Raw genomic sequence first — 12,730 nt, 5'->3', positions numbered from 1 at the left:
TATAGTTTCTTTGTCTTGGTATATTTTTGAGTTGATGAGGATTATTTGATATATTTAGGGACCCTTATACTATTCTTCTTAAGAAGGTGTTTGGGGTGATCAATCTACTTCTTCAAATGTTTGTGCTCTTCATGCAAAATTTTCTTCTAATAAAAAAATTCCACTTTTTCTTTCTTATGTTTCCCTTGTTGAGAAGAAGTTTTGATTTTTTTTTGTAGTATCATAATTTTTTATTCTTTCTTGATCTCTTAATCCTTTAATTTGTTTTTGCTTCTCCTATTTGTTATATGAATCTTGTTATGTCACATTCCTAGTAATGAGTACTTATAGTTTCCTAGAATTCAATGTGGTCATTTGTATTAAGTTATATTACTCTGTATTCAAGATTACAATTAATTTATCTAGAGAATGTATCTTTCAAACTTTCCCCAGAGCCCTTTAGATGGAGTAGAAGGCAAAAGCAAACATGGTATAGTATAGAAAGAACTAACTAATTCTCATTTTTCCTTATTCCATATTATTTTAATAGTAACCTTCATTACTTAAATTTGGTGAAGTCCTCTATGGTGTCAAAGGAATTAGAGAGAAAACCTATGAGATTATTCTATAACTTGTAACCTTTCATTTCATTCTCTTTCTAGAAGAATTTCTCTAAAATAATATGCACTTCATTGGGTTGAATCAAGGATTCTACTTGAAAGAGGAGTTTATGAGATATAATAAGACACACGAATCCAAAGGCTTGGTCACATTTATTAAATTTGTTTTATTTCTCTTCCCCACTAGTATGTTCTTTCTCAATGCCCATTGTAATCCTATACAACACTTTATTCTTTAGCACAAGTTGTACTTTTAGTTTCCAATTATGATAGCTAAATGGTATTATTAATGTGTTGAATTCAGTTGAATCCATGCTAGAAATTAAATTATTACAAGAAAAATAAAAAATTATTAAATGGAAGGAAAGTAGGAAGTGTTCAAGATAACATACAATGTCCCCCATATTCAATATTGGATCACCCCAAAATTTTGCAATTTATATGTTTATTGCTTAGATAAATCCTAAGGAACAAAAAAATTGACTTTTTAATTTTAGAGAGGTAATGTTCCTAATAGATCAAGCATACGAGAAAATCAACTTTCAAAAAAATGGCGCTCAATTTCAAGTTGCCAATCAAAAGTTATGACAATTTAAAAAATTTCCCTATGTTGCCTAAATTATACTTAATATTTTTGAAAACAGTAATTTACATACCTTCAAAAATCAATTTTATAGGCAAACAAAAAGTGGGGGGAATTTAATCCCTAATTAATAAGATCAAAGGGTTTTCTCCCTCATGTGACCCTACCATGAGACCAAGGATTAAACTATTGGTTTTAATTTGACAATGTGCTATTCTTAAAATTATTAGGGATATTGATTCTCATAATCTATTGATTTTTTGTGACTATTTTTGATTCATGTGCCCTACTATTGATTTCTATACCTTTTATCAAAAAATATTGGTCCATGGATCTACAATAAATGATTGAACAAAGATTTTCACACCTTTGATGTTGTTTTTCTCTAGTATCCAAGAGAGATCTATACACTAGGTTCTAAATATCAAAAAAGGAATACATGAGCAAATAGAGATGAAAAAAATGCCACCTAAAATAGATATTACATGGCTTAATAAGAATTAAAGGAATGTTTATAAATGGTGAACCCACAATAGTGGGTTACACTATTTTGCCAACTTTGACACTACAATATTCATTTTTAGAAAAAAACTTTAGATTCAAACACCTATTACTTCTAAAACGTAAGGAATTTTTAGATGATGTGAACTAGTGATTTGTGTGATTTAGTATGTAGATTGTAGAAATTACTTTTTGATAATATTTGAAATCCATTTTCTTCCATTATTCTATCTCCCTCGAAAACTAACCTTTTTTTCAAAAAACAACATTTTTAAAGAGTGACACTCACTTTATATAGCGCAACTTTTTTCCTATAAAAGATATGAACGTGATTATTTTGAATTTGGTTTTTTAAACATCCATATCTTGTGTTTTCAATTGATTTTGTAACATTATCTTCAATATTTCATATTTTATTAAGATTTGAATTCGAGTTAACTGTAATTTTGACATATATCCATTTGATATTAATGAAATAAAATAAAACTATATTAATGAAATTAAATATATTAAAAATTATACTATTTGGAAAGATTATAATAATGGCTAAATTCTTAAAAAATAAACTTCTAAATAAATTCATTTGACCCCCCAAAAGGTAATGTAAAATTGGTTTTTTATCAGCATTTTACAGATGGAAAGGAGACTCTATTGCAAGTATGATTTAGAAGTAGAGAGGTTCTATCCAAGAAATTTTGATCTAAGAGACTTTGATCTAACTCTCTTCAATTAAGTACTTCAAACAAGACCTCTTAAAGCTTAAATCGTTATATTTTTTTAAAAATGTATCATTTCACCAAAACTCGAGATGTACGGAAAAGTGGAAACCAACATTGTGAGTTCACCCTATAAATAAAGATCTAAATCATGGTCTTCAAATATTTTAGTGAAAGATGGCACCACTAAAAGATCAACCTCTTAGATATTACATACATGCAAATACACCAAAAAAAATTTGCAACCTCTTTTCCCTCACTAGAAGATCCACAGCCTCTACTAATACACATTCACCAATATTTTCCAAAAAAATAACCCATAAAAATAATAAACAAATAATTAATTATAGATCTACCTTAGATACTATGTATAATTTGTTAGAAACTCCACTTATATGCTAGTATCAAATTGAGCTACATAAGGTAAAGAAATGCATGTCCTACCTACCATATTGAAAATAAATAATTCAATGTAAAAGAGAACATAAAATTGGATAAATAAACATTTGAATTAATTCAAGAATGAGATGCACATATAGGAAGAAGGAAAGAAAATCTAGCCAGAATGATGAAAATACACTTAGAAGTCGACTCCCCTCCCACTAATAGGGAGTGGAGGTTAGTTATCTTCCCCCAAAATTTTAAGGGATGGTGAGTTAAATATCCATAAGTGGGACACCTAACTAAGCTAAAATTTATGTTTATATCTATTTGCATAATCCATAAAATAATATTGCATTAACAAACACAACCTTTCAAAATAAAAACAAGTCCAATAATGAAAGGACACATGTTTGGGATGACTAATCAATAATCTAAATAAAACCAAAATAAAAAATTAATTAAGAACTATAAAGAGTGGAATTAGGAGTGATAAATTTTTAAAGGTCATATATATGTACAAAGTTTAGTATAAAAAAATTTGGGTCTAGGAGATTACATTTTAAATAATTTTTTACTATAGATTGAGTAAAAATGCTAGCAATCCATCTATTAATTACAAGTTATGAAGATGACAAAATAAATTAGAAACTTATTATAGGCGGCCTAGGGCTGTTTGATGCCCTTGCTTTGTTATTCTTTAGCTTTGAATAAATTTTAACCTCTCCTTTATTTCAATATAATTGAAGAAAAAAATTTAACAAATGATTCCATAATTGGAAGCCACAAAAAAGAAGGCTATCATAGAAGATTTTTTAAAGGCTTATATAGCCTTAGGAAAAAATTAAAAAATATAACTTATACTACAAGATTGAAGTAATGATAATGTATTTGATTCTAATCTAGGTAGAACATGTCTGAGATATCTATCTTGTCATATTTAAATATCTAGTTTAAGTGTTATATTTTGTTGGTGTACATTTTATTTATCAATTATTATTATATTTGTTTTATTCTTCAGCATGCTAATTATGATTTTATAAAGTAAATGAGTAAAAAAGATAATAATGACGTTTCTAGAATAAGTTCTATTACTAAAATGTAGGGCTTTTTTCTTTTTAAGCTATTAATTATTTATAGTGAATTTGTTATTAATATTGAAAGAAAAATATTATAGCATATATCAAAATAGAATTTAATAACCAATATACAAAATATGTGGTAATTTAGTGAGATCTTTAAAATACTGAATTAACATAGCAAATTAAATATAATCCAATTAGCGTGGAATTCATATATAATATTTTGATTTTTTCAACATCAACTATTTTAATACTTATCTAACTCAAATCACTTGGTTCAACCACTCCCATTTCATAGTTATGGTAAACTTTAAAGGATGAGTAGTTTTTTTATTGAAAACATAACATATTATAAATGTTCCAAAGGGTTTAATATTTAGAAGACAATAATCAACTGGTAAACTACTGAAGGTATTCTAAACAACACTATTCATTTTTTTTGTTAGGTCTAACTTTTTTTAATGCAAATATAAATTTAAAGTACAATATTTGTCATAATGAATTATAAATGGAGCTCAAATATGTTGACATAAAATGAATTTGAGCAATACATGACTATTTCAATAGGCCAATACCACTCACTTAAGAATCTAGGGCACTAATATAACGGTGAGATATATAATAGTTAAAAGCATATATTAGTCTCCTATCTATGAGGGAATTCGATAAACTAATACATTTATAATCATGTTTAGAATTGATCTCAATTTGGTTTCAACACCTCTAGAAAATTATTTGTTTTGGAGGCCCCTTGAGACATTACAAAGTGACGATTTTATCTTTTGATTAAATTTTTAGAATTTGATATAATTATTTAAAAAAGATTATTAAAGATATATAAAACAATTGTATAACATCTGTACATAATGCATATGTTAATGTCAAGTTGATTCTATGCCATTACAATGAGGCAAGGACATTATAGCTTTCCTACAAGATTATGGTCTCATTGATATAATAATAATGGATTAGAGGTTGTCTTATTATTCAAAACCCTACAATATAATTTTAGAGATTTCTCAATTAAGTTAGCTCATCATGGATCATTTTAAATTTTGAAGTTGGACATATTGGAATTTGGAAATAAATCAATAATTTCTATAGACCGTGAAAATCTAATCTCTCTTATCAAATTTATGATTATAAAATTGACCGAGGACAATGAATATATAAGATTTTATATTAGATTTAGAACTTTAAATTATCTGAAAGTGGTTTCGTGTTATATGTATATCTTTGTCAATTTGCACACTACAGGAACATTTATTAGAGTATACATCAATGAGAATTTAAAAATTGTCCATCCATAATAAATAAATATGATATCTCAAAAATGAATTATAAAATGAATTTTAGAGTAGTACAATTTAATGCAGTGAAGGAATTGTTTGAGTATACATCAATCAGAATTAAAAAAATGCCCAAATGAATTCAATAATTGGAGGCATTGCCCGTCCAGAGTATTACATTTCTCACAGAATTTGGAGAAAGGGTGGCTACTTATACTATCCCACCAAACCAGCCATAAGGACATCCACAAAGTAGTGCATCAGAAGGAAGAATGATATTTTTTGTGGCAGTTGACAAGCATCTGCTTACGTCAGACTTCTCAATATCTAGAAGAATGCAAGACATCAAATTACCAATAAAGGCTGTTTGGTTTCGATGTGAAACCCTCCCACTGCCCTCCTTCCTTTTCTCCTCACTTTCCTTTCTCGTCACTTGCTCTTCCCTTATACCTCCATATTCTTTCAGTACTTGGGTATTTTTTCTTCCAATCTCTTCCAACACTTCGACAGCATTCTTAAGTTTAATCTTTTTTGCATTCAATTCTGTAATATTTCCATCTTTTGTTTGAATTAATGACTTTTTACTAGATATGTCCTTTTGTAATTGTTGGTTTTCTTGATAAAGTTGAAGGGCTTCTCGTTTCACTGTTCTGTTCTCTATAACCGGATCTTCCATCACTTTATCACTGGTTTCTGATAGAGATGTGAGTAATTGCCTCTCCTCTGTTTCTGAATCGAGCATATCATCAGTGGGAACTTGTTTGTAATCATTAGCCCACATACCCAACTTGCTTTGAAGCTCATGGACTTGTTGTTTCAATGAACCATTTTCTTGGAGCAAAGCCTCCTCCCTACTTTCTGACGTAGATCTAAGTGAGTTCCTCTCATTTTTCACTGAATCAAGCCTATGATTATAATTTTCCAATTTCAATTTCTGAGATTCATTTTCATTTGTAAGTTCTTCATATTTCATGCTCAAATGTGTATGTTCATGGGTGATCATTCGCACTTGAGTTTGCAAGGCCTCCACTGTGTTTGCATTGCTCTCTGAGAGAGAGATTAGACTCCTTGTTTCATCTTCCATAGAGCTTAGTATATCATTATAATCTCCCAGCTGTGCCTTCAAAAATTCGCATTCAATGCACAGTTCTACATATTCTTGGCTCAAAATCATTCCTTCATTAGTCATCAAATCGAGCTTATTTTGTAAACCTGCAACAGAGTCTTCGAAGTTTGCCTTACAAGCTTCCCACAAGCGGCAATCTTCTCTCATCTGTGCATGCAATTCCATATTCCTATCTTTGCATTCTCTCAGTTTGTTTTCCAACTCATCTTTTTCATCTGTTAAATGGGCCCACAGAAGTTTATATTCCTTGCTCAATACCCCTTTCTCAGACTGCAGACCTGCAACTTTTCTTTCCAAATCAGACTTATTAGTAACCCACAACCTCTCGTCTTCTTCAATTTTTTTATTTAATTCCGCAATCCTATCATTGCAGTCTTTCAACTTATTTCCTAACCAATTATTCTCTTCTCTTAGCACATTACACAATTCTTGGTCTTTCTCTCTCAAAATGTTTGTTTCATCAAGCTTATTTTGTAGCCGTATAAAAGTCTTTTCCAACTCATATTTTTCATGTTCTGATTGGGAGCACAAATCCTCATGCTTATGGCTTAACATTCTCGCTTCATTAAGCTCATTTTGCAGTTTTGCAATTGTAACTTCAAATTCTCCCTTAGAAGTATTCCACATGTGCTTATCTTCAGCCAATTTTTCCTTTAATTGTTTAATTTCATTAATGGATTTATTAAAATTATTTTGTAGCCTTGCAGCAGAGTTTTCAAATTTTGCCTTACAAGCTTCCCACAAGCGGCAATCTTCTCTCATCTGTGCATGCAATTCCTTATTCCTATCGTTGCATTCTTTCAGTTTTTCTTCCAACTCATATTTTTCATCTCTTAAATGGGCCCACAGAGCTTTATATTCCTGGATCAATGTCTCTTTCTCATACTGCACAACTGCAACTCTGCTTTCCAAATCCTCCTTATTACAAACCCACAATAGCTGGTCTTCTTTAACTTTTGTATTTAATTTCCCAATACTGTCATTGCATTGTTTCAACTTATTTCCTATCCGATTGTTTTCTTCTCTGAGCACCTTACACAGCTCTTGGTCTTTCACTGTCAAAATCTTTGTTTCATCAACTTCATTTTGTAGCCCTATAAGAGTCTTTTCCAAATCATTTTTTTCTTGTTCTGATTGAGACCACAAATCTTCATGCTTCTGGCTTAGCATCCTCGCTTCGTTGAGCTCATTTTGCAGTTTTGCAATTGTAATTTCAAATTCTCTCTTATAACTATCCCACTTGTGCCTATCTTCAGCCAATTTTTCCTTTAATTGCTGAATTTCATTAATAGATTGATTAAAATTATTTTCCAACTCAGTTTTTTCCTGTTCTGACTGAGACCACGAATCTTCATGCTTCTGGCTTAACATTCTCGCTTCATTAAGCTCATTTTGCAGTTTTGCAAATGTAACTTCAAATTCTCGCTTAGATATATCCCACAAGTGCCCTTCTTCAGCTATTTTATCCTTTAATTGTTTAGCTTCATTGATGGATTGATGAAAATTAGTTTCCATCTCACTTTTTTCTCTACTTATTTCATTGTATAAGACTTGATTATTGTGGGCCAGAATCTTTGTTTCATTAAGCTTTTTCTGCAGCTTTATTACTGTACCTTCTAAATTCGCCTTACAAGTATCCCAAAGCCAACCGTTTTCAGTCATTTTGGCATGTAATTCCTCATTCGTATCATCCAAGTCTTTCAACTCGTCTTCCAATTTTGTTTTCTCATGCCTTAGTTGAATGCATGCTTCTTCATGTTTCAGGCTCAACAATCTTGTTTCTTTGAGCTCATTTTGCAGCCCTGCAACAGTGGCTTCCAACTCTGTCTTAGAAGAATCCCACAAGAACCCACGTTCAGCCAATTTTGCCTTCAATTCTTCAGTCTCATCATTGCATTCTGTTACCTTATTTTGCATTTCGTTCTTTTCTTTCATTAATTCAGAGCGCAATTCTTCATGTTTCTTAATCAAAATTCTTGCTTCATTAAGATCACCTTCGAGCTGTAAAACTTTTTCTTCCAAATCAGTTTTTGCTCGTCTCAGCTCACTGCACAGTTCTTCACGTCCTTGGCTGAATACCCTTGCTTCATTAAGCTCATTTTGTAGCTCTGAAACCTGTTTTTCCAACTTCTCCTGACAAGAATCCCACAACAGCTTATCTTCAGTAATCTTTGCATTCAATTTCTTAGTAGTATCATTGATTTTTATGAACTTATTTTCCATCTCAATTTTTTCTTGCCTCAATTTAGTCAACAATTCTTGGTGTTTCTGGCTAGATTTTCTTTCGTCAAGGATCTCATTTTGCAGCCGTGCAACTTTTCCTTTCAAATTCGCCCTACATGAATCCCACAATCCCTTATCCTCAGCCATCTTTGCTTTTAATTTCATAGCACCATCATTGCATTTTTTCAATTCATTTTTGTCATTTCTGTAGCTAGTGTACAAGTCCTCATGTTTCTGGCTCAATTCATTTCTTTCCTTCACTACAGTGTCAAGCTTAGTTTGTACCTCCACAATTGTCGCTTCCAGTTTTGTCTTGGAAGCATCCCACAAGCTCCTATCTTCAGTCATTTTATCTTGTAACTCCCTAATCACATCATTGGATTTTTTCAAATCATTTTCCAGCTCGTTTTTTCCCTGCCCTAACTCTGAAATTGTACTTTTCATCTTTTTCTCATAAGAAGTCCACTTGTTTTTATCTGAAGTGATTGTTTCAAGCAATTTGTTATTGGCATCATCACACATTATCAATTTGTTTTTCAACCCATCTATTTCTTTTCTATCATTGGTAATTGTAGTCAGTAAACGTTCATTCAGGCTTTTCGAATTTGTCATCTCATTCTGCAGCTCCGCGACTTTTCCTTCCAAATTCACCCTATATGAATCCCACAATCCCTGATTCTCAGTCATCTTTGCTTTTAATTTCATATTAGCACCACCATTGCATTTTTTCCACCCTTTTTTTTCATTTCTGTAGCTACCGCATAAGTCCTTATGTTTCTGACTCAATACATTTCTTTCCTGCACCACAGAATCAAGCTTATTTTCTACCTCCACAATTGTTCCTTCCAATTTTGTTTTGGAAGCATCCCACAAGCTCCTATCCTCGGTCACTTTATTTTGTAATTCCTTAATCACATCATTGGATTTTTTCAAATTATTTTCCAGCTCATTTTTTTCCTGCCCTAATTGAGCACACAATTTTCCAAGATTCTCACTCAATTGTTTTGTTTGATCAAGCTCACTTTTAAGCCCTTGTAATTCCTGAATTACATCACTACTTTCTTTCAACCTATTTTCCAACAGACTTTTTTCTCGTCCCAATTGACTGAACAACATTTCATGATTCTCACTCAAATTTCTGGCTTCTTTGAGCTTATATTCTAACTCTGAAATTGTACCTTTCATATCCTTTTCACAAGAAATCCACTTGTTTTTATCTGACGTCACCGTTTCAAGCAATTTGTTATTGGCATCATCACACAATCTCAATTTGTTTTTCAACCCGTCTATTTCTTTTCTATCATTGGTAATTGTAGTCAGTAAATGTTCATTCAGTCTTTTCAAATTTGTCACCTCATCACTTTTGCTCGCTTCTGTGCCATCTTTTGCATTTACTGTTATCGGTGTGTGTTGGCTAAAACCCTGCAAATTTGTTGTACAATCGCCTTTATTAGTTACCATGTTAACTTTTGCACTTGTTTAATTTGCTCGAAAGTTGAGATTTTACCTGCTTGTTACTGCTCTTTGACTTCATTCCCTTTCCCCTGGTCATATTTCTCTAACTCCTACAAACCCAATCAAAGCACTTGTGATTTTCAAGACAAATGATATGAATTAATAGAGTTTGTAAACAATTATCGACTAATATTTTAATTGTAAATATTGCACAAAATTTCAACAGCTACTTGTCGAGAAGTTGTCTGTGTTACATTTAACATGTAGTAAAATGTTACCTATATAATTTTTATAATTTTGATTGTATATATGAAGCCACAATTGATGGAATTTTGAAACACATACCTAAATGTGATACTGCGCTCCAAAATTCTTTGGAAAAAAATGTTCTGCCAAGAATGGAAGTCTGCAAATTATAATCACTTCACCAACAAGTTAGATAGATGGATGCTTGTCAACAAAGAAATTGAGGATCTATATAATTAGCAATTGCAGGTCTTGAGAGAAGGGTTGCGTCCCTTCCATTGAAAACTGATTCGTCACGCAAACTTTTACAAAAATTAAAATTCTAGCAAGCAATTTGAAATTATAAGACTTATAATTAATTTCTGTTTGCAATTATTAATTATTTCTTATTATTATGATGCCGAGAGGCGTTTTCTACATCTGCAGCACGTATTGACAATCAGAAATGCATGGAAATGCAGTATGGAAGTCAAAAAATATGTAACGTATGGAAGCAAATGGAGCGATCAGGAATAGTGCATTTCGACTGAGAGAGAGAGTTTTTACATAATTTTCCCAAAATATAAATATATATAATTTAAATATGACTCCTCCAGCAAAATTTTATAATATATTCATTAAATTGGAGATGCCAGAAGGAGAGCATCATTAAAAATAACCATGACATGGAGTTTCATAAAACAGAAGCTCTGCCTCTTTCTTCATCTTCTCCTAATGATCCAGATATTGCAGCCGCCACTATTTGAAATCCAAATCCATCTTGCTAATCACTAGGCAACTTGACACTGCTAAAATGTCAAGAGAATTGTCCTTGCTTCATCCCTCTTGAATATCTTTTCCCTCTATTAAGTCTTCATGCCCCTTGATATTATAAAAAATAAAATTTAAATGTAATTCCATATTTTATCTGAATTATTTAACCTTTGTTTGGACAGAGTTTAAGTTTGAAGAGGGGACATTACAATCAACCCTTCCGAAAATTATTTGTTCTCAATCAATCACAAATTAGGATGCTTCTAGAGTTACTAGGAACCCAAATTCAAAGGTGAATTTGGGTTCCTAGTAACTCTAGAAGCATCCTAATTTGTGATTGATTGAGAACTAATTCTCCAACTCTCTTAGTTTTTCTTGACTTTGTACTTAAATGATGTCCCTAAAGAGTTGTTACTATGCTTGGATCAACCTACCTAGTAAGATAGTCCTTCAATTGTCTAATACGATTGATTTCATTTGTATCTAGTATTACATTACCTAAAACCTTGTTACTATTTTTTAAAATACCCTTGAGCTACTTATGCTGTCTCAGCCTTGAAATATTTATTGTTATGTAGTGTCGCAAATTGCACCCCATGTAATTCTATGCTACATAAGAGCCTCCGCTTTATACTGATTGGAGATCTTCTTCATCTCCTTGTCCATTTGTCCATCTCACTTGACCCATTAGCCTTCGCCTTGCCCCTTTCTAACCCTGTCGACTATTTGACTCATAGAAACTAGCGCATTGTGGAGACGTCCGCATGTCGCACTAGCATCTCACGAATCTACCAATTTGAATGTGGTCATTTGAGCATTACACCTATGCCTAGAAGATGCCTATAACACCTCTCCACAATCATTGACTTTCGTTTTCATCCCAACATGTTAATCTTTGCTTTTGAAGCTCATTTGGTCTGTGTAGTTGCCTCTCTAGCTCTCTCCCTAGAATGAAATTGGATTCATGCTTGTTCATTGTCTCATTTCGAAGCTCTCTTTGACTGTGTCCTTGGCTCTCACATATTGCTGCCATTGTCATTCTTTGAGGAAGACCGACTTCTTCTTCTTCATCATCCAACAGGCTTCTTGCTTTGCATGTGGAAGGGGAGTCTTCTTCTTCCTCTATCTTTTGTTATCTCCATAGAATATTCGTTGACATATTGTTGTTGTATCTTTTATCTATAATCTTAACTATCTTTTCATCTATCTATCTTGGTTATCCATGGAGGTGGAAACACCAAAGAGGGGGTCTAGCTGTGGCAGGCCTCTAAAAACACAACCACAACCTTTTCGTCCTTGTTCCTCTTGTGTGCTGGTTGCCGAGTAGCTTTGGGGAGATTGGTCAAGACTTCAAGCGTGGCCAGACCGTGAGACTAAATTTCTTCCCTTTTTTCTTTTTATTATTTCAATAATAATCATATTTTGTTATCATATCAATATTTGCTTAGTTTCTGTTATTTGGGCACATTTCCCATCACAGTTTGCTCTTTGTACGAACTCTTTGACTCTGTTCATACAAGATGTCGGTGCACCGTGTTTTCGTCTTAGAAACGCATGTGCGTCCTCAGATAGAGTGACTAAGGGGCCTCTGTGACATTTTTATGGGAAGAACTACATCTAATGGTAATTCAATGAATATTTGTTGAAGGAATTTGGTAACAAATTTCTTAAATCACTTTGCGAGTGAAGCCATCCTCATGCACTAGAAATTGTTTAAAGGAGTAACACTCTATAGATTAGTGAATTTTGAACCTATTTAAGAAAATAATAATGCTA

The 12,730-nt window shown here is 32.1% G+C and overlaps 1 protein-coding gene across 1 annotated transcript; it reads right to left on the bottom strand.

The window, feature by feature from the left end:
• Positions 1 to 5,362: 5,362 nt before the first annotated feature.
• Positions 5,363 to 9,961, bottom strand: LOC131054175 (uncharacterized). The gene has a single exon (XM_057988637.2). The coding sequence runs from the start codon at positions 9,959 to 9,961 to the stop codon at positions 5,363 to 5,365; it is 4,599 nt and encodes a 1,532-aa protein (XP_057844620.2).
• Positions 9,962 to 12,730: the final 2,769 nt, after the last annotated feature.

The sequence above is a fragment of the Cryptomeria japonica genome, unplaced genomic scaffold (genome assembly GCF_030272615.1).
Source record: "Cryptomeria japonica unplaced genomic scaffold, Sugi_1.0 HiC_scaffold_124, whole genome shotgun sequence".
Taxonomy (NCBI): domain Eukaryota; kingdom Viridiplantae; phylum Streptophyta; class Pinopsida; order Cupressales; family Cupressaceae; genus Cryptomeria; species Cryptomeria japonica.
Note: the sequence above shows the minus strand (reverse complement) of the source record. Positions and strands in the feature narration are given on the sequence as shown.

Bases quoted from the DNA above. Each gene is read 5' to 3' on its own strand.
- LOC131054175 (XM_057988637.2), bottom strand. From the start codon at position 9,961: ATGGTAACTAATAAAGGCGATTGTACAACAAATTTGCAGGGTTTTAGC.